Source organism: Entelurus aequoreus, linkage group LG21, assembly GCF_033978785.1.
Source record: "Entelurus aequoreus isolate RoL-2023_Sb linkage group LG21, RoL_Eaeq_v1.1, whole genome shotgun sequence".
Taxonomy (NCBI): domain Eukaryota; kingdom Metazoa; phylum Chordata; class Actinopteri; order Syngnathiformes; family Syngnathidae; genus Entelurus; species Entelurus aequoreus.
Window position 1 is genome coordinate 48,554,927 of NC_084751.1, and position 23,999 is coordinate 48,578,925.

A 23,999-nucleotide genomic window follows, 5' to 3' on the forward strand; every position below is an offset into this window, starting at 1 on the left:
CGTTACACCCCTACCATTTACACAACTTGACAACTTCACAGCATAACAAATGCATACCTTTTGGAAGTGGGACTTTGACCTGGTTAACATGGAATACATTTTAAACACCATTTGTTGTTCAATTACCTTTTCACAACTCTAACAAGTCCTTCTTTAATTAGCACAACTCTTGGGAATACTTTGGAAATGGAATTCCAATTTCTGGCTCAAACGTCTATATTCCAGGGTGACTTTCAATGGTTTATTCATGAACTCAATCACGCCTTCGGAGTTCTTGGAAGTATAAAAGACCTTGAACATGCCTTAAACAAAATGTGCCTGTAAGGTCCAGCTGCCAGTCAATGTGTTTTTATGTCAAAGCTTGGAATTCCCATTTGAAATGGAATGAAAACTCACCCCATTCTTCGGGTATGCCACCCATCCAGGGTCTCCCATCACAGAGCGGGAGTCCAGCAAGTTGACTGGAAGATGAAAGAATTAGTTGGTTAGTAAAAATGAACAAACCAAAAACAGTAAGAAACATTAGTGGTTAAATGATCTCTGATAGTCGAGTTGTGGGATATAAACAATATCAATTCAACACATTTGACTATGATAGAGATGTGAACTCTGTCCTCATGTGGTGATAATGCATGTTGATCACATGTTCAACTTAAAGTTTCTGCACAGTGCAAAGTCACTTCTAAGTCTGTCATTCTCGCCTCCAAGGCGGAAAATAAACTTGTCTTAAAAGTAATATTATCACTGGAGGAGAAGGAATACCTAAACACGCTACATTACGCACCGTAGAAGGATATGCTAATCACTAAGCAAGAGCTCTTGATTGTAATCAGAGATGGGCGAAGCGCTACAAATATCGACAGTAATGAAAGGATGAAACCAATTTATTGTCAATTCTACAGTGGTTAGATCAATGTTTTTTATGATGAAAACACAGTGTTATTGTGTCATTTTTTTATTGTTTACAAACTCAGGAACTAAAACAGGAGGATTTTAGGGGCCACATTTATTTATTTTTCTAAAAAAATTAAATGTTTCTAATTCCATTCGTTAAACAAGGAATGGAAGCAACAGAATATAATTGAAAGCTGTTTTCTAATCAAAGTATTCAATTAATAGTTGCAGCTAAGTATAATACAAGTCAATAAGGACATCATTTTAATATGTCATTGATTTTGTTACACCAACATCCTGGGTTTTTATTTGATTGGCATATTTTTCGGACCATATGACACACCAGATTATAAGGTGCACTGCCGATGAAAGTCAGGTCTATTTTCATAGAAAAAGTGCAGTGGATTATAAGGCGCATTAAAGGGGTCATACATGCAGTACATGTTTACATACTGTACATGTCTACATACAGACAAATGCAGAGGACACATTTCACCACATCTAGTGTGTGTGTGACAATCATTGGTACTTTAATCTTAATCTTTAATTTTTACATACTGTACATATCTACATAGAGTACATGTCTACATACAGTACATGTTTACATACAGTACATGTTTACATACTGTACATATCTATATAGAGTACATGTCTACATACAGTACATGTTTACATACAGTACATGTTTACATACTGTACATATCTACATAGAGTACATGTCTACATACTGTACATGTCTACATACAGTACATGTTTACATACTGTACATACAGTATTTCCCACACTCTCATTTATTTGTGGCGGCCCGCCATGAAATAATTAAGGCCGCCAAAAAAAAAAAAAAAATAGTTTTTGGTCCTGTCCAGCTTCTCAGGCAAATCCTATACAGGTAGTTGATGTAGATGCCCATATCGGCTGTTCACATTTACTTTACAAAAGAGAAGTGTAGGATCAGGATTTTTGGAGCTCTTTGTTCAGTGGATCAGATGTTTGATGAAGCTTTGTGTCTATCTACCACCACTACTGTTTTCTGTGGCAGGACACCTCTGCCTGTGTTTCACTTTATGTTGCTGGTAAATAATATGCTTGTAGTAGTAGGCTAAAGTTAAATGATTTAGTATGCACTAATTAAAGGAGCAGAGCTTTAAGAGACATTTTAGCTTTTATATTTTTATAAGATATATTTTTTGTAAGAACCACAATTAATAAATATATTTCAGTGAATAACTTATTGTTCAAATCTGTATATAAATATGTACATAAAGTGTTGTAATTATATTGTAAAATGGATGGATGGATGGACGTTTAAAACAAAACTGTTGTTATTAATTAGTAAGTATACATTTTTTTAGCCTTTTTAGAGAAAATCATATCATTGTAGTAAATTATGCAAATTACTCGATGATGTCATGGTGACCACGTCCATAGCCACGCCCGTAGCCACACCCCCACCGCCACAGGTATCTTGGCAGTTTATGGGAAACACTGACATGTTTACATACAGTACATGTTCACATACTGTACATGTCTACATACAGTACATGTCTACATACAGTACATGTTTACATACAGTACATGTCTACATACAGTACATGTCTACATACTGTACATGTTTACATACAGTACATGTCTACATACTGTACATGTCTGCATACTGTACATGTTTACATACAGTACATGTTTACATACAGTACATGTCTACTTACAGTGCATGTCTACATACTGTACATGTCTACATACAGTACATGTCTACATACAGTACATGTTTACATACAGTACATGTCTACATACAGTACATGTCTGCATACAGTACATGTCTACATACAGTACATGTTTACATACAGTACATGTCTGCATACAGTACATGTTTACATACAGTACATGTTTGCATACAGTACATGTCTACATACAGTACATGTTTACATACAGTACATGTCTACATACAGTACATGTTTACATACAGTACATGTTTACATACAGTACATGTCTACATACAGTACATGTTTGCATACAGTACATGTTTGCATACAGTACATGTTTACATACAGTACATGTCTACTTACAGTACATGTTTGCATACAGTACATGTCTACATACAGTACATGTTTACATACAGTACATGTTTACATACAGTACATGTTTACATACAGTACATGTTTGCATACTGTACATGTCTACAGGTGTCTCTCCCTCCCTGGCTGGCAGAAAGCACAAGATCCCTGCATGTATTCCCATCAAGCATCAAAGTGTATAAGAAATGCCAAAGTGATGATGGTTCATGTGACCTTCAGTTGACATCAATGAAGGCATGAAGAGAAGACTCAGCTCAAACGTAACTATTGAGATCTTCCTCCATCATGGTGTTCACTGCAAGCTGTCAGGACCAAGGAGCTGGAGCTGACTGCTGCACTTTACCAAACATGTCTCCTGTTGGAAGTTCTGTCTCAGAGACCCCTTCCAGTTTTGGGCTATAAATAAACGCACTCAGGAAAATGCTTTTGTCTAAAGAGAATAACAAAGGATCAACACGAGGGAAGTGCTGACCAGTCCTTACTTATTGAAGGAGCATGTCAAAGTAGGACTATAGAAGCTGCATCTGCCTCATGTCGCTGCCTTTCACAAGGTTCTAGAAGGATTGTGTGCAAACATTATACACTTTGAAGATATCATGCAGGTCACATTCAAGAAAAAATTAGAAACTTTTCTATTAACACTTGTTAAATTTTAGTAAATCACCCTGACGTTTACTTTTGGTCTACAGCATATCTATATATTTATATTTATATCTATATATTAATTTTATGTTTACTTAAATCAACAACGGAGCAGCATCGTCTCATCTGTGGCTCACTAATGCAACAACAACGCCAAATCCCGTGAAAAACCGTCCGACCGGAACTCTCCAACAACTAAAGTTCAGTGGGTGAATAATGTAAACTCACAACACCGGTAGTTTTTAGCGCTTCCATAGCGAGTCTACTGACAGATAAAAGTTACAAAGGTTGTATTAGAAATGGCAACAGCGGAAGATGAATGTCCCATGACAAGAAGATAAGAGAAAAAGAAGAAGCTTATCGACTACAGCTTCGACAGGGACTACAGTGGCGGAGTCACGTGCATTTTCAGGACTTATGCAGATCCCAAATACACATCAGCAGGTACCAGAAGGTAAGAAAAGTTGGTTTTGCATGATATTGCAAAACACCAGATAATACGTATATCTGCTAATAGCTGCCATTTTGCGGTCCTTATACACACACACACCATAGTAATACTTGTATGTTGAAGCACAGTACGTCTGACTATGGTAGCTGTAATGCTCCGACAATACATGAAGCGATGACGTCACACTTGCTTTGCGCTGCTCCAGTTGAACTTTCTCTTCTTAAAAGTCGCCACTGTCCTTTTAATATTTGTACATTTCGTAGATGGCTGTCCACGGGTATACCTGGTTGCATCCACATCACAGACATGCTGACAACACTCCAGACAATGGCGTGCGTCTTGTTTTCATCCGTGTTTAGCGGCACTGTTTTCGGTGATCAAAGTATTTTTTTGGTGGTTGAGTTTTTGGCACGTCAATAGTGGGCAAATAATAGGGTATATACGTACATGTACATCCGTTCAAACTGTAAGGACCTGCTCGTGTTCATGTTTAATGTTCTTGTGGTTTGGATTTAATGTCAGTTTTTCCCATGTTTGCAAACACACCGTCTCTACTTGAAAGTTGATTGGCGGAGAATGAGGAAGTGTTTTTGTGTGTCCGGGGGGGAAGCACGGACTCCCGGAGACAAAGGTGTGTACACAGGAGGTGAAACCTGTTGGAATTGGGCCATTTGTTATCTGAAGATTGGTAATAAAAGTTAAAAATAGCGTTGGACATTGTGTATTTTCTTCTGGGGGCTACAATATATTATACTACTTTAATTTGGTTTCAAGTTAAAAAAAAACATATTTTCAAGGTGTGGCGGTAATTAAAATGTCCGCAACATTCAATTACAGTAAGGGGAAACCCTGGGATATAAAACAGGTTAGAGGTGACACAAGGTCTTTTTGGATGCTGACGTATGACATACAGAGCGGCGAGTGAGGTCTTTTTATAAATGGATTCTTCAAGAAAAAAATACTAATAAAAAATGTATTATTGAAAATGGTGAATGGATTCAAAATCAGAAAAAATAGGAATCGCAATTTGGATGTGAATCGATCTTTTTTCAGCCTACAGCAGACCTGGGCATTCTGCGGCCCGCGGGCCACATCCGGCCCTTTGTGCGTCCCTGTCCGGCCCGCGTGAGGCCAATTATAAATTACAAAATACATTTTAAAAATTATCTATGTCGAGTGTGCAATACAACGGTGCTGCTTTTGTTTTGAAAATCGTTATTTGTATTACTTCCGTGTGGACGTATGCGTGTGCGTGATTGTGAGTGAATGTGAACAGCTGCAATCACAAATTACAAAATAAAGTTGAAAAAACATCTATGTCGTGCGCGCAATACAACTGTGCTGCTTTTATTTTGAAAAGTGTTATTTATGGGCGTGTGTCCGTGTGTAACCTGCGAGTGAAGGTGCACATGCAGCGACAAGTGATGCACGGTTTACACCCGAGACGCTAAAAAGAGAAAAGTTGATGACGAATGGCGTGTTTTCAACAAGACATGGACTGCCAAGCAACGTTCCCTCTAAGGTGCGCGCCTGCGCAATAGCGCACTGCTCAAGCGTCCTCTGCGCACAGCAAATATATGCCGCGCACCAAATCAAATCCCATCTGAATTCTAAACAAAATAAACATATTTATTCTGTGTAATTTTGCAATGCAACTTTGAGTGACAGTGACAACAAGCGGCCTTAACGGTGTTCGTCAACACCGTTCAATTGAACACCGTTCAATTATTGTAACGTCTATCGAGATGCTTCGAGGACAGGAATTATATCCATCACTTTATTGAGCAAAACTGTTTATATTCGGACATAACCACACCAAAAACATGAGTAAAACACTTCTATCTGGAAAAACTAGTCATTTTCTGCCGTACAAACCAGGCCAAAAGCAACTTGTCATCTGTCACCAACACGCATAGCACTAAACCACTGGTGCGTTTATGGCCACACAAAAAGTCGGACAACTCAAACACCACACAAAGTTACACTATGACTCCTCAGTCATACGTGTGCTTATTCTACTGTCATTTATTATTAAAGGCCTACTGAAACCCACTACTACCGACCACGCAGTCTGATAGTTTATATATCAATGATGAAATCTTAACATTATAACACATGCCAATACGGCCGGGTTAACTTATAAAGTGACATTTTAAATTTGCCGCTAAACTTCCGGTTCGAAACGCCTCTGAGGATGACGTATGCGCGTGACGTAGCCCGACGAACACGGGTATGCCTTCCACATTGAAGCCGATACGAAAACGCTCTGTTTTCATTTCATAATTCCACAGTATTCTGGACATCTGTGTTCGTGAATCTGTTTCAATCATGTTCATTGCATTATGGAGAAGGAAGCCAAGCAAGCAAAGAAGAAAGTTGTCGGTGCGAAATGGACGTATTTTTCGAACGTAGTCAGCCACAACAGTACACAGCCGGCGCTTCTTTGTTTACATTCCCGAAAGATGCAGTCAAGATGGAAGAACTCGGATAACAGAGACTCTAACCAGGAGGACTTTTGATTTGGATACACAGACGCCTGTAGAGAACTGGGACAACACAGACTCTTACCAGGATTACTTTGATTTGGATGACAAAGACGCAGACGTGCTACTGTGAGTATGCAGCTTTGGCTTTTTTTTGCGTATGTACGTAACTTTTTTAAAATATATAAGCTTTATGAACCTTGGGTTAGGTGAACGGTCTTTTGGGCTGAGTGATTGTGTGTGTTGATCATGTGTTTGAATTGTATTGGCATGTTCTATGGAGCTAGGAGCTAGCAGAGGAGCTAGGAGCTAGCATAACACGTACCGTACCGTAAGTGCGCGTCACGTACGTAACTTTTTAAAAATATATAAGCTTTATGAACCTTGGGTTAGGTGAACGGTCTTTTGGGCTGAGTGATTGTGTGTGTTGATCGGGTGTTTGAATTGTATTGGCGTGTTCTATGGAGCTAGGAGCTAGCAGAGGAGCTAGGAGCTAGCATAACAAACACGCAGGTGTTATTATGCAGGATTAATTTGTGGCATATTAAATATAAGCCTGGTTGTGTTGTGGCTAATAGAGTATATATATGTCTTGTGTTTATTTACTGTTGTAGTCATTCCCAGCTGAATATCAGGTACCGTGAGTATGCAGCCTTGGCTGCTAAACATTCGATAACTTGACCGTATGTGCGCGTCACGTACGTAACTTTTTAAAAATATATAAGCTTTATGAACCTTGGGTTAGGTAAACGGTCTTTTGGGCTGAGTGATTGTGTGTGTTGATCAGGTGTTTGAATTGTATTGGCGTGTTCTATGGAGCTAGGAGCTAGCAGAGGAGCTAGGAGCTAGCATAACAAACACGCAGGTGTTTTTATGCAGGATTAATTTGTGGCATATTAAATATAAGCCTGGTTGTGTTGTGGCTAATAGAGTATATATATGTCTTGTGTTTATTTACTGTTGTAGTCATTCCCAGCTGAATATCAGGTCACCCCCGGCTCTCACAGCATCTTCCCTATCTGAATAGCTTCAACTCCCCACTAGTCCTTCACTTGCACTTTACTCATCCACAAATCTTTCATCCTCGCTCAAATTAATGGGGAAATTGTCGCTTTCTCGGTCCGAATCTCTCTCACTTCATGCGGCCATCATTGTAAACAATAGGGAACTTTGCGTATATGTTCAACTGACTACGTCACGCTACTTCCGGTAGGTGCAAGCCTTTTTTTTATCAGATACCAAAAGTTGCAATCTTTATCGTCGTTGTTCTATACTAAATCCTTTCAGCAAAAATATGGCAATATCGCGAAATGATCAAGTATGACACATAGAATAGATCTGCTATCCCCGTTTAAATAAAAAAAATTCATTTCAGTAGGCCTTTAATGTTAATTTATTTATATTAGTCATGGAATGCTGTTACACACACTATGTTGAAGTATTACTATTATTATTAATTATTATTATTATTATTATTTATCTTACGGTATATATCAAAAATAATACTGAGCAAAATTTAATTGAAATATTGTCGATGTGGCCCTCCAGCAGGGCTCGGGTTGCTCATGCGGCCCCCGGTAAAAAGTAATTGCCCACCCCTGGCCTACAGTGTCGCCCGCCTTCCACCCAAAGTCAACTAGGACTGACTCTGTGACCCTCAACAGGAGAAGCTGTGGACATTAGGAAATGAATGAATGGATGGATTGAAGTATGAATTAATGAATTAGTTTTTGGTCATTGAAAGCGTAATAATAAATATAACATGAACATTGAAGATTGCTTACTGCACTCATGACTTAGATCAGTTGTTCTTCAACTTGTTTCACCAAGTTTCACCTGAGAAAAAACCTGGCTCTTTAACTACCATTATAATGACCAACATTAAAATACAGTAGCGTAGTACGCCTAAATATTAATGAAAAACAATACAGATGTCTTATTAAACTAGTATATTTCATATTTTGGCCAGTGTGACAATACACACAGTGTGAACAGTCACACTGTGTTTGGATATTTGACTAAGTGATTCTTTGGCGTACCACTGGATGGAGCCTGTGTACGTACCACAGTTTGAGAGTTGTTGACTTAGATGAACACACTTTAAAACACATTAGAGTTTGCCTTGCCTTGTCAAACAGGATAAAAGCAACCTGGTCAGAGTTCACATTTATCTGATCAGTGATAACGTTGAACATCGTGTACACTCTGACAATAAAAGTGAGAGTCCACTGAATGTTGTCAAGAATAGGACACGTGTACAGTATTCCCCTTTCCATAACTGCAAGGTGTTTTTTTACACTCTCAATTTTCACTGTGAAAGCTGAAAAAAAAAAAATGTTCTCATGAAGATCGTCAAGGATGAAATATTTCTTGTAGGAATTAATTGTTATGAGAAATGAACAATTCTTGTAAATTGCCAAGGTGGATGTATCGGTCTCTGAAATGTCTCACCAGGAGCGAGGATGGCGCTACACCGGGAATAAGGTGGCGCTATACTGTAGCTCCCTCACAAATGTGTTTAGCCCCAGTTTAGTGGCCCCAGCATTTTAGGCCCCTAAGATGCATAACCAACATTTATTATCTATTATTACCTGCTGTTGATCTGAATAAGTCCCGAAAATGTGACATTAAACCAGAGGTGTCAAAGTGGTTTCCACTGAGGGCCACATCGCAGTTATGTTTGGCCCCAGGGGGCCGCTTGTAGCAGTGAATACTATTATTACTCAATTGTTTTATGCATTTTATTAGTAGATTTAGTTTTTTAACTAAAATGTGAAAAAAATACGGTAAATTGCAATAATTTCACCTCAAAATTTAGTGTATTTTACTGTAAATGTAAATACAGTACTGCTGTTTTTATGGTAAAAAAAAAAAAAAAGAAGAAGGCAGCTCAATTGCCAGAATTTTACTGTAAAATTTACATTTGTTTTTTTACTTTAAATAAAAAAATAAAAAAATCTACAGTAAAATTTGGGCACCTGAGCTGCCAGTTAGTTTTTTTTACCGCAAATCAACAAGTGTAGATTTTTCGGTGTATTACTGTAAATGCCAAAATGGCACCACAGTTTATTACAGTAAAAAAAGTAGGTTTTTTTGTCATTTAGAGAAAAATGCTGTAAAAACCACAGTAAATGTCACAATTTTACCATTGAATCTATTGCTACTTTTACATTGCACAACTTGATGGATAACTTGCTTTATTATCAGTATTTATTTGCATTTAAAAAATGGTTTGCGTGTTTGATCATATATTTTTGCATAATCAGACAATATTCAAGTAAACATAATTTGCGATTACATGGGAGAACATGTATGTTTTTTTCTTCCAAAATAGAAATAAAAAATAAATTTAGTAAGAAAAGTTACAGTACTTTATTGATATATATTATTTCCAGGCTTTCGAGGGCCAAATAAAATGTGAGTTTGACACCTGTGCATTATACCGTGGAGACATTGCGAGGATATTTATAAAACCATTTTGCCTTCCTTCATACTTCCTCCAAATGAGCCGTTGGGAATGTGCCTGGTTTGTGACATCACACTGTAAACACCAGCTCCTACTTTGGCCGCCCAATCACAGCACAAATAGGAGTTTTTTTGTCCCGCCTCTACGTGCACCTTACCTAAACCTACCGCCGGTCTGAGTCACTTTCTGTGGCCAATCTACCTGGTCTATCTTTCTATACGTCTATCCTACGTCCATCTCCAGCTTTTGGCTGCACAATCACAGCACAAATGCGAACTTTTGTGTCCTTCTTCCAGATTTATCCCTCGTTAACTGAAAGGTAAAAAACGTTTTCGGTTTGTCAACTTTGCCTCATTTGTTAGTATTGCTCCATAGTTATCCAATAAACACGTGCTATTGTTAGTTTGTCGTCCAAGCAGGCCAAAAGCCAGAAGGCAAAGATGACAGTGTTAAGTTCAAGTTAAAGTACCAATGACCGTGTGTGGCGTCCTCGTCTTTTGCCCGCACTGACACTTGCAGCAAGACCACACGGTTGCTACAATTCCTATCAAAAGGTATATTGAAAGCCTAAACATGGATTTCATCTGTAAATTAACTCGCTACAAGTAGGGCTGAGAAATCAATCATATTTTAATTTCCATTTAGACTATGGCTTCTCACGATTACGTAAATACGATAGTCATAAAAAAAACGATGAATGGGCAGTTGGTGCAAATTCTGGAGCTTGTGACAGTGAAACAGATGAGGAGCCAACGAGTGAGAAAATGTCTGCAAAAAGTTTGGGATGTGACCATATTGTTTACAATTGTTTTATTTGACACAGCGCTCGTACGGATAATCAATAATCACTAAACTCAACAAAAAAAGTAAGGCATGATTTCCGCGCTGACTAGGGGTGTAACGGTACACAAAAATGTCGGTTCGGTACGTACCTCGGTTTAGAGGTCACGGTTGGGTTCATTTTCGGTACAGTAAGAAAACAACAAAATATGAATTTTTGGGTTATTTATTTACCAAATTTGCAAAATCTTCCACCAAAAATATTTTTCTTAGTGTAATATTTGATGTGAAGTAATGGGAACCTTGGATAGGTCAATAATTCATAATAACATTGATTTTGATTCAATATTATGTTTTGAGCAATGACAGTTTGAAAGAAAAAAAAACAGCTTTGTTTTATTAGTCAACATTGCAACTTTTTCTAAATGACATTTAACCTTTAAGCTTTTTTTATTTCACTTTTGTTATGTTTTTGTTTATTTGAATAGTATTTTTAGAATGTGCCGTGGGCCTTTAAAACATTAGCTGTGGGCCGCAAATGGCCTCCGGGGCACACTTTTGACACCCCTGCTATAGATAATAAAACATGAAATGTGATAAATCTATGGATAAAAAGCAGAGCCTGGCGACGCATGCGCGTTTATCATAACTCTCTCTCTCTCTCTGTCTCTGCCCCTCCCTCACCAATGCTGCTGTTTGTTTTGTTTTTAACCCCTTCTTAACCCTGAACGTACATTGAAAATACACGCAACCCTAACTCAAGATGCCGGACATTTGAGGCATTTAAGAAACTCCGCCCTGACAGCTCCGCAAAAGAGGACATGTCCGGTGAAAAGAGGACGTATGGTCAGTCTATCCTAGCCAGTTAGCTGCTAGCATGCCGTGTGTTGTGCCTCGGTGTGCATTGTTTACACAACGTGCGTTACGCTACTTAATATGTTCGTGTGGAAACTTGTTCGGTACACCTCCGAACTGAACCGGAACCCCCGTACCAAAACGGTTCAATACAAATACACGTATCGTTACAGCCCTACGTAAATACGATAGTCATAAAAAAAACGATGAATGGGCAGTTCGTGAAAATTCCGGAGCTTGTGACGGTGAAACAGATGAGGAGCCAATGAGTGAGAAAATGTCTGCAAAAAGTTTGGGATGTGACCATATTGTTTACAATTGTTTTATTTGACACAGCGCTCGTACAGATAATCAATAATCACTAAACTCAACAAAAAAAGTAAGGCATGATTTCCGCGCTGACGTAACCGCGGGCGGAGTCACATAATTGGCCAATAAAAACGGAATCCGCTGATAAACGCAGAATAATATCAGGGAAATTGACATAAGTGACATGTTGTCATTGTGAGGACAAGAAACATTTGTTAGGTGAAATAATCCTTCATCCTAGACATATTCCACCCCGTGCTGAAGCAATAATGCACGCTATTAAGACACGATTATCAACAATCCAAATTCATCTGGCAAACCAAACCTTTTTCCAGCAACATGACACAAACATATACCGTATTTTTCTGACTGTAAGTCGCGACTTATACTCAGGACCGACTTATGTGTGAAATGATGAACACATTAGCGTAAAATATCGTATAATATTATTGATGTCATTGACGTAAGAGACTAGACGTATAAGATTTCATGGGATTTAGCGATTAGGAGTGACAGATTGTTTGGTAAACGTATAGCATGTTCTATATGTTATAGTTATTTGAATGACTCTTACCATAATATGTTACGTTAACATAGCAGTTGGTTATTTATGCCTCATATAACGTACACTTATTCAGCCTGTTGTTCACTATTCTTTAGACATTTTAAATTGCCTTTCAAATGTCTATTCTTGCTGTTGGCTTTTATCAAATACATTTCCCCCAAAAATGCGACTTATACTCCAGTGCGACTCATATATGTTTTTTTCCTTCTTTATTGTGCATTTTCGGCCGGTGCGACTTATACTCGGAAAAATACGCTTCACATTTTCTAGCAACGTGACACAGTATGCACACGCCTCAATCATTGGTATGCTTTCATCTACAAAACCATTCTGGGTATCACTCCATCTTATCTAGCTTGTCTTATAACAAAGAAACAAGAAAGTCACAATCTTCGTTCAATGAATGTTCTGCAATTTGTCGTCCCTAAAGTAAGAAATTAACTAGTCAAAAAAGCATTTAGGTTTTCAGCACCAAAGACTTGGAATAATAACCTACAATCAAACATTCAACTTCAAACTCTTGTTACATTAAATGAGTTTAAAGCTTCTGTGAAAGGATTGCAGTCTACCTTGTCTGCATGCACATGTGTTATGTCAGCCAGTTTTAATGTTTTATGTGTTGTTTACTGTTTTTAATGTAACCTTTGATCTCAATGGGATTTTTACCTGGTTAAATAAAGGCTAAATAACATAAAAATAAACTGCACACTTACTGGGAATATGAATCCTGCCCTAGGAAAAGTAGGAGTTACTTAATTGTATGTTTTTCAAATCGTTTTTTTTTATTATCGGTATCGTTTTTTTATTTTATTTTTATTAAATCCACATAAAAAACACAAGATACACTTACAATTAGTGCACCAACCCAAAAAACCTCCCTCCCCCATTTACACTCATTCACACAAAAGGGTTGTTTCTTTCTGTTATTAATATTCTGCTTCCTACATTATATATCAATATATATCAATACAGTCTGCAAGGGATACAGTCCGTAAGCACACATGATTGTGCGTGCTGCTGCTCCACTCATAGTACTAACTAGGGATGTCCGATAATGGCTTTTTGCCGATATCCGATATTCCGATATTGTCCAACTCTTTAATTACCGTTACCGATATCAACCGATACCGATATCAACCGATATATGCAGTCGTGGAATTAACACATTATTATGCCTAATTTGGACAACCAGGTATGGTGAAGATAAGGTACTTTTTAAGAAAATTAGTAAAATAAGATAAATAAATTAAAAACATTTTCTTGAATAAAAAAGAAAGTACAAAAATATAAAAACAGTTACATAGAAACTAGTAATGAATGAAAATGAGTAAAATGAAGTGTTAAAGGTTAGTACTATTAGTGGAGCAGCAGCACGCACAATCATGTGTGCTTACGGACTGTATCCCTTGCAGACTGTATTGATATATATTGATATATTGTTAATATTAATAACTGTATCCCTTGCAGACTGTATTGATATATATTGATATATTTTTAATATTAATAACTGTATCCCTTGCAGACTGTATTGATATATATTGATATATTGTTAATATTAATAACTGCATCCCTTGCAGACTGTATTGATATATATTGATATATAATGTAGGAAGTGTGCTTACGGACTGTATCCCTTGCAGACTGTATATATATATATATATATATATATATATATATATATATATATATATATATATATATATATATATATATATATATATATATATATATAATGTAGGAACCAGAATATTAATAACAGAAAGAAACAACCCTTTTGTGTGAATGAGTGTAAATGGGGGAGGGAGGTTTTTTGGGTTGGTGCACTAATTGTAAGTGTGTCTTGTGTTTTTTATGTGGATTTAATAAAAAAATTAAAAAAAATAATTAAAAAAAAAACGATACCGATAATTAAAAAACCGATACCGATAATTTCCGATATTACATTTTAACGGCAGGCCGATATTATCGGACATCTCTAGTACTAACCTTTAACAGTTAATTTCACTCATTTTCATTAATTACTAGTTTCTATGTAACTGTTTTTATATTGTTTTACTTTCTTTTTTATTCAAGAAAATGTTTTTAATTTATCTTATTATTATTTTTATTTTTTTTAAAGTACCTTATCTTCACCATACCTGGTTGTCCAAATTAGGCATAATAATGTGTTAATTCCACGACTGTATATATCTGTATTGGTAATTAAAGAGTTGGACAATATCGGAATATCGGCAAAAAGCCATTATCGGACATCCCTAATTGCAAGAAATGTGCAAAGACTCTAGGATGAAGTAAAACCAAACAAATGTCACCATCCCACCCAAAAGCCCGCCAGCACTGCCACAGCTGCCCTAAAAGTTGATGAAGACGCCAGCGCCGCCAAAGAAAATGAAAGGTACATTTTGTCAAATACACCTTTGTTACATCAATTAGACACAGGTGAGGAGTCTTTTGTCCACTCAGACATCAAAAGCACAAATTGCTGGCCTCAATATCCTTCGGTTGAAAAAAATTGAGACAAAAAAAGTCAGCACTGCCACAAATAGATTGTAGTCCTGAGGGAAATTCTGCAAACGCCACACCTCTAATAAGAGTCCATTAAAAAAAGTATATGCCCCACGAGGAGGCGGAGTCAGACTGAGGTAAACATTGTTCTGCACCTGAGACGCCATGGCTCTCCCCGCCCCTCCCCCACTATTACTGCCTCTGCAGAGAATCATCAGAGAGGCGATTAGACAAGTAATTAGGACACAAAGAAGCGATAAGTGATGCAGAACTCCATCATGTGGGAAACATGTCGGCTTGCACGCTCACCTCCACCCGTGCAGGTGCTGACAGGCGGCATTATCTACAGCCTATTATCACTGCTGCACTGCAGGCGGCATTATCTACAGCCTATTATCACTGCTGCACTGCAGGCGGCATTATCTACAGCCTATTATCACTGCTCCACTGCAGGCGGCATGTCACACACACACTAGATGTGGTGAAATTTGTCCTCTGCATTTGACCCATCCCCTTGGGGAGCAGTGGGCAGCAGCGGCGCCGCGCCCGGGAATCATTTTGGTGATTTAACCCCCAACTCCAACCCTTGATGCTGAGTGCCAAGCAGGGAGGTTATGGGTCCCACAGCCTACTATCACTGCTCCACTGCAGGCGGCATTATCTACAGCAGTGTTTTTCAACCACTGTGCCGTGATATACAGTCTGGTGTGCCGTGGGAGAATATGTAATTTTACCTATTTGGGCTAAAAATATTTTTTTCAAACCAGTAATTATAATCTGCAAATGTGTCGGTGCTGTTTAGAGCTAGGCAGAGTAACCGTGTAGTACTCTTCCATATCAGTAGGTGGCAGCAAGTAGCTAATTGCTTTGTAGATGTCGGGAACATGGTTTGTCGTGATCACAATATGCAGACGACAGCCTGCAGGTCAAAATGTATCTAATGCTTAAACCAAAAATAAACAAAAGGCGAGTGCCGCTAAGAAAAACCATTGAAGTTTAGGGATGGCTATGCAAAACGAAACTAAAACTGAACTGGTTGCAAAGTAAACAAAAACGGAATGCTGGACGACAGTAAAGACTTACTGTGTGTGGAGCAGACGGGGTCCACAAAGTACATCCAAACATGACATGACAATCAAAGAAGGATAGCAACAACTTAAATAGCCTTGATTGCTAAAACAAAACAGGTGCAGGGAATAGTGCTCAAGGAAGACATGAAACTGCTACAGGAAAATAGCAACAAAACATGAAAAGCCACCAAAATAGGAGCGCAAGACAAGAAATGAGACACCACACACAGGAAGACACCAAAAAAACTCCAAATAAGTCACGGCGTGATGTGACAGTACTTAGAGACAAGTATAGTGATGCATGGTTGGTTATGGTTTAAATTCATATTCAACAATTGCGACAACGACTTTTTATTGTCAATATCGAGTTCTAATTTTTTAATGATTTCTGCTGGTGGTGTGCCTTCGGATTTTTTCAATGAAAAAAATGTGCCTTTGCTCAAAAAAGGTTGAAAAACACTGATCTACAGCCTACTATCACTGCTGCACTGCAGGCGGCATTATCTACAGCCTATTATCACTGCTGCACTGCAGGCGGCATTATCTACAGCCTACTATCACTGCTGCACTGCAGGCGGCATTATCTACAGCCTACTATCACTGCTGCACTGCAGGCGGCATTATCTACAGCCTACTATCACTGCTGCACTGCAGGCGGCATTATCTACAGCCTACTATCACTGCTGCACTGCAGGCGGCATTATCTACAGCCTACTATCACTGCTGCACTCCCACTATTCCTAGGAGTTGACATATTTCAAGGAGCAAGCAGATTTTCAGCTTGAGGAATCTTGACAAGAAGTGAAAAGGCAGTTAAAGGCCTACTGAAAGCCACTACTAGCGACCACGCAGTCTGATAGTTTATATATCAATGATGAAATCTTAACATTGCAACACATGCCGGGTTAACTTATAAAGTGACATTTTAAACTTCCCAGGAAACTTCCGGTTGAAAACGTCTCGGTATGATGAGGTATGCGCGTGACGTCACGAGGTCAAGGGAAGTGTTTGGACCCAATTCAAATAGCTCTGTTTTCTTCAACAAAATTCCACAGTATTCTGGACATCTGTGTTGGTGAATCTTTTGCAATTTGTTTAATGAACAATGGAGACAGCAAAGAAGAAAGTTGTAGGTGCGATCGGTGGAGCGGCGGACTACAGCAACACCAGGAGGTTGTGTTGTGTTTTGAGCAGGATAGCAGACGCACTACAGTGAGTAAGCCCGCCGCCGCATCTAAGTTAGCTTCTGTTTTTTTAGCTTCGCCAAGCGGAATATTATTAATCGTGTATTTACATGTTCATGGTTTAATAGTATTTTTGATCTTCTGTCTATCCATCCAGTCAGGGTTTTTTTTTATTTAGTTTCTATCTGCATTTGAGACTGCTATGCTATCACGTTGGCTACGTAGCTAGGTTAGCTTCTATTTTTTTAGCTTCGCCAAGCTGAATATTATTAATCGTGTATTTACATGTTCATGGTTTAATAGTATTTTTGATCTTCTGTCTATCCATCCAGTCAGGGTTTTTTTTAATTAAGTTTCTATCTGCATTTGAGACTGATGCTATCACGTTGGCTACGCAGCTAGGTTAGCTTCTATTTTTTTAGCTTCGCCAAGCTGAATATTATTAATCGTGTATTTACATGTTCATGGTTTAATAGTATTATTGATCTTCCGTCTATCCATCCAGTCAGGGTTTTTTTTATTTAGTTTCTATCTGCATTTGAGACTGCTATGCTATCACGTTGGCTACGTGGCTAGGTTAGCTTCTATTTTTTTAGCTTCGCCAAGCTGAATATTATTAATCGTGTATTTACATGTTCATGGTTTAATAGTATTTTTGATCTTCTGTCTATCCTTCCAGTCAGGGTTTTTTTTAAATTTAGTTTCTATCTGCATTTGAGACTGCTATGCTATCACGTTGGCTACGTAGCTAGGTTAGCTTCTATTTTTTTAGCTTCGCAAAGCTGAATATTATTAATCGTGTATTTACATGTTCAGTCACTGTAAATGTCCATTTGGCGTTCTCGACTCTCATTTTCAAGAGGATATAGTATCTGAGGTGGTTTAAAATACAAATCTGTGATCTACAATAGAAAAAGGAGAGAGTGTGGAATCCAATGAGCCAGCTTGTACCTAAGTTACGGTCAGAGCGAAAAAAGATACGTCCATCGCTGCCTCTCAAGTCCTTCACTGTAACGTTCCTCATCTACGAATCTTTCATCCTCGCTCAAATTAATGGGGTAATCATCACTTTCTCGGTCCGAATCTCTCTCGCTCCATTGTAAACAACGGGGAATTGTGAGGAATACTAGCTCCTGTGACGTCACGCTACTTCCGCTACAGGCAAGGCTTTTTTTTATCAGCGAGCAAAAGTTGCGAACTTTATCGTCGATTTTCTCTACTAAATCCTGTCAGCAAAAATATGGCAATATCGCGAAATGATCAAGTATGACACATAGAATGGATCTGCTATTCCCGTTTAAATAAAAAAAATTCATTTCAGTAGGCCTTTAAGGTGTGTCACACAGGTGTGACCTCACCGCTAGCCACTTTCTATGCCGCAGTTGGCTTGGATGTCTCTAGTCCGAGATGGATGGCCTCCCTTCTCCCGAGTGCTTTGCTCAAGTCATTCAGCAGCATTTAGTGTAAAGTGGCAAGTCCTCCCACTTCATAGCAGCACCATCACGTAGATGCACTCGCTCATCACTCACATATTAGTATTATTATTATTATTAATCAAAGGACCCAGTGAGAGAGAAAAAAGAGATCAATCATGTTTGCAGAGCACACAACTTTTCATCAGTGGTGGAAGCAAACTGAACTCCTTTTTCTCTTGGAGCAAGTCTTTAAATATGAATAAATACTTGAAGGTTGTTGGTATGTTGTTTACACACCCTGTTTATCAGAAGCCTCACTAACTAATCAGTGACACTAAGAAAGTTGCATTTCATAACATGGTCACTACTGCCTAGTTTCTCTTGTTATATGCTTATTTTACTGTTATATTTGTATTCTCATTGTTGCTTTTTATTTTTATTCTATTGTAATATTTTTCTATTTTGTTTCCATTTATACACCCATTATTTACTTTTCACTTTTAAATTTGATCTCAATTCTGTACACTGCTGCTGGAATTTTAATTTTCCTGAGAGAACTCTCCTGCAGGAATCAATAAAGTACTATCTATCTATCTATCTATCTATCTATCTATCTATCTATCTATCTATCTATCTATCTATCTATCTATCTATCTATTTGTCAACCTCTGATCAAGACCAAAAGAGCACATTGAGTTAACTCAACAGGACAAGCGTGTGAGGTACGTGGCAGGGTATACAGGGTGTACAGGGTGTACAGGGTGTACAGAGTGTACAGGGTGTACAGGGTGTGCAGGGTATACAGGGTGTACATGGTGTACAGGGTGTACAGGGTGTGCAGGGTGTGCAGGGTGTACAGGGTGTGCAGGGTGTACAGAGTGTACAGGGTGTACAGGGTGTGCAGGGTATACAGGGTGTACATGGTGTACAGGGTATACAGGGTGTAGAGGGTATACAAGGTATACAGGGTGTACAGCAGGGGTCACCAACCTTTTTGAAACCAAGAGCTACTTCTTGGGTAGTGATTAATGCGAAGGGCTACCAGTTTGATACACACTTAAATAAATTGCCAGAAATAGCCAATTTGCTCAATTTACCTTTAACTCTATGTTATTATTAATAATTAATGATATTTACATTAATTGAACGATTTAAAAGAGGAGAAAACACGAAAAAAATGACAATTAAAGTTTGAAACAGTTTATCTTCAATTTCGACTCTTTAAAATTCAAAATTCAACCGAAAAAAAGAAGAGAACAACTTAAAAAAAGAATTTATGGAACATCATTAGTAATTTTTCCTGATTAAGATTAATTTTAGAATTTTGATGACATGTTTTAAATAGGTTAAAATCCAATCTACATTTCGTTAGAATATATAACAAATTGGACAGAGCTATATTTCTAACAAAGACAAATCATTATTTCTTCTAGATTTTCCAGAACAAACATTTTAAAATAAATTCAAAAGACTTTGAAATAAGATTTAAATTTTATTCTACAGATTTTCTAGATTTGCCAGAATAATTTTTTTGAATTTTAATCATAATATGTTTGAAAAAAATATTTCACAAATATTCTTCGTCGAAAAAACAGAAGCTAAAATGAAGAATTAAATTAAAATGTATATATTATTCTTTACAATAAAAAAATAAAAAATTACTTGGACATTGATTTAAATTGTCAGGAAAGAAAAGGAAGGAATTTAAAAGGTAAAAATGTATATGTGTTTAAAAATCCTAAAATCATTTTTAAGGTTGTATTTTTTCTCTAAAATTGTCTTTCTGAAAGTTATAAGAAGCAAAGTAAAAAAAATAATGAATTTATTTAAATAAGTGAAGACCAAGTCTTTAAAATATTTTCTTGGATTTTCAAATTGTATTTGAGTTTTGTCTCTCTTAGAATTAAAAATGTTGGGCAAAGCGAGACCAGCTTGCTAGTAAATAAATACAATTTAAAAAATAGAGGCAGCTCACTGGTAAGTGCTGCTATTTGAGCTATTTTTAGAACAGGCCAGCGGGCTACTCATCTGGTCCTTACGGGCTACTTGGTGCCCGCGGGCACCGCGTTGGTGACCCCTGGTGTACAGGGTGTACAAGGTATACAGGGTTTTTGATTTAAACTTTTATTAGTAGATTGCACAGTACAGTACATATTCCGTACAATTGACCACTAAATGTGTTAGAATAATTGTTTGAAAGTTATCACAAAAAACTTTGTGTTGAAATGAGTTCCAAGCAAGAAGACAAAAGCTGTCTTTGAAACCTACCAAGAGTAAGGCTCGTAAAACTCCACTGTGTAAGGGGGCGGCAATATGAAGGTGTTCCTGTGTTCTTTCATGTATGGTAATCAACTGAAAGATATTGTTCTAACCCAAGAACTTTAAAGCGGAGAGATGACAGGATCTGCCCAATTTCCAGACGACCTCTTTTTGAAGTATTTTACAAACTCTTTTTGAACTATTTTACGACTTCTTCTTTTGAACTATTCTGTAACCAAAGGCAACGCTGTTTACGACCCACTTCCCTCTGGAAGTGGAAGCGGTGGTCAGGTGGTCGGAGAAAGTCAAATAAAGAAGGAGGCATGCAATCTTTTGGCAATCATATATTGTGTCTAACTGGGACTGCTGAACTTACCCCCCTTCCTTCAGAAACCAGGGACCTACCAAATAAATAGAGGAGCATGTGGGACTGTACCTTAGAGCGCAAGTTGGAACTGTAACTAAGAGTACAGCCCAATACGTCTCTCCTCATTGAGCCAAATTTAACTCTGTCTCTGCGTGATTCCTTGCTTCTTGTCTGTTTAACAGATGTCATCAGTGTTTGAATCTGACACAATGGTAAAGTTTAGATCAATGAAGGAAAGAATAAAATTGTATATGCATAAAAATGTGTTTTCTTTTGTATTATTTTTTTTATGAATGAAGTAACGTTAATGACAACCTTTTTCCTAAACACAATATAGACCAGACCTGGGCAAATTAAGGCCCGGGGGCCACATGCGGCCCGTTAAGCTTTTCAATCTGGTCATCTAATTAGTTACGATGGTCATCTAATTAGTTACTATGGTCATCTACGTCACAGCAGCTCAGACGAGGCACCAAGCAGTGTGGGTGGGAAGCGTTTCCACAGACGTGGAAGGAGATTTTCACAAGAAAGTTCTAAAGCTTAGTGATATATCAGATATATCAGATTGTAGGTGGGTTTATTTTGTATCCTTCACGTTCGTATTTCACTGTTTGTTGCATTTTTGTTGCGTTTCACTTGATTGTAAAATGTGCCGATCGAAAGGGGGTGACGTTCATATTTTGTCAATATTCAGTGTTTTATCCTTCGTAGAAAAATGTAAAATTCCATTATGTTTTTTTAAGGCGGTCTGTCATAATGTTTTTAGCATTCAATCAGACTTTATTGTGAGGTTTTGTATTAGTGCTCCTAAAAATAGATATACCGGCCCCCCAGACACATTGTTTTCCTCTAAATGTGGCCCCCCGAGTCAAAATAATTGCCCAAGCCTGATATAGACTGTGAGATATAACAGGATAATGCATACATTTATCAATTGTCTTCAAAACGCTTACAAAAAAAGTGGCACCCCATTTTAATGACTGGATGGGGTCCCAGGGACCCCGTTTTGAAGATTCCTAGCGCCAACACTGAATGTGCATCAACCTGAGGCATGTTTTGTTAACAATGTGCATCAACCTGAGACATGGAATATAATCAATTCCCAACTTCCCCAAATAAAAGGATGTCCTTCATCATGGAACAAAAACTGTCCAGGATATGACCGCATGCACAATGGCCAAATAAATGCATGATGTGAACACTAAGCAGGCTACTTGCTAATAACAACAACAACAATGGCCCTCATCACACGCCATCAACATGCACACAGCAGCGTGGGAACACAGGTGAGCTCCTGCTGCAGGTGCATCTTCCCTCCTGGAGATCTTCCAGGTGATAATAGACTGTTGGGTCAACTCAGGTCATCTAGTTTGCATCATCTGCTGATGAGCCACCTTTTATTTATTTATTATCTTTACAGTGCAAGATAAGTACAGCTGGCCATTGACTTTGGAAAAGGCACAATTGTAGTCAACTTATCAGCACATGTTTGCACAATGTGACTCCACCAAAGTCCTGACATGCCCAGCAGGTGTGTGACAAGAAGAAGTGTCTTACCTTGATTATCAGTGTGTGACAAGAAGTGTCTTACCTTGATTATCAGTGTGTGAGAAGATGTCTAACAAGAGTGTGTGAGAAGAATGAGTGTTACCTTGATTATCAGGGATGCAGCACACGGCAGCACAGACTAAGGTGGCCACCAGCAGCCTCACGCCACAACTCCTCCAGCGGTCCTCCGTCATGGCGCATCCAAATAAGCCGAGCAACACGGCGGACGGGCGGGCAGCGCGGTGCCTAACAGGCGGCAGGTGCGGGCGGAGAAGACATGCTTGGAGGTTGGTGCTCGCCGGCAGCTGCTGGACGTGTGCGCAGGACAGGCGGAGAGCAAGTGTGCGCGCACAGGCTGGAGGGGGCGGGTCGAGGTGGGCGGGGCTAAGATGAAGCGCTGTCCAATCACAGAGCGGCCACAGGTAGACCACACACACACACACACTCCTTGTGAATATGATGTCAAAGTCCTTTTTTTTTAAAATGTCAAACTCAAAAAGACATCCCTTGCAGGAGGAGGCGATACAAATATAACATTTTTACCAGGTTGATGATAAATATGATTCACTCGAGTTGTACTTTTTATAAAATTACTTTTAGTTTTGACTTTTGCATATTTTGATATTTTAAGTTCAGTTTTTTTTTTCCAGATTCATAACTTGTTTTTACAATTTTTTTTTTTATAGTCATTTCTTTTCTTTTCTTTTGGCCCACATTGAGTGTGGCGTCAACTGAGAGGGGCGTGGCCTCATGACAGACAGCTGAGCAAAAAAAAAATCACCTTGCCTTCAGGGAATGTCACGTGACTATTAACGAGGGCCCAGCAGCGGAGCAACAGCACCACAAGGGCCCTTTTGAAAGTGTTGTTTATATATATATATATATATATATATATATATATATATATATATATATATATATATATATATATATATATATATATATATATATATATATATATATATATATATATATATATATATATATATATATATATATATATATAAAGTTTGGGGTCACCCAAACAATTTTGTGTTTGAGCCTTCATTTGTAAGAACAAGAATAGACTGTCGACATTCAGATGAAAGTTCTCTTTTTCTGGCCATTTTGAGCGTTTAATTGAGCCCACAAATG

General features: G+C 38.1%; 1 protein-coding gene across 3 annotated transcripts in view; it reads right to left on the reverse strand.

The window, feature by feature from the left end:
* LOC133638791 (ephrin type-A receptor 5) overlaps nucleotides 1–23,178 on the reverse strand; it is a 192,688-nt gene extending 169,510 nt beyond the window's left edge. For all 3 annotated transcript variants that reach the window (XM_062031743.1, XM_062031741.1, XM_062031742.1), the window contains exons 1-2: nucleotides 22,969–23,178; nucleotides 397–461 (exon numbers count right to left, since the gene is read on the reverse strand). In XM_062031743.1, coding sequence (XP_061887727.1) covers nucleotides 397–461; nucleotides 22,969–23,059 — 156 coding nt within the window. In that variant the 5' untranslated portion in view covers nucleotides 23,060–23,178. The remainder of the gene's footprint in view (nucleotides 1–396; nucleotides 462–22,968) is intronic.
* Between the last annotated feature and the right edge of the window lie 821 nt (nucleotides 23,179–23,999).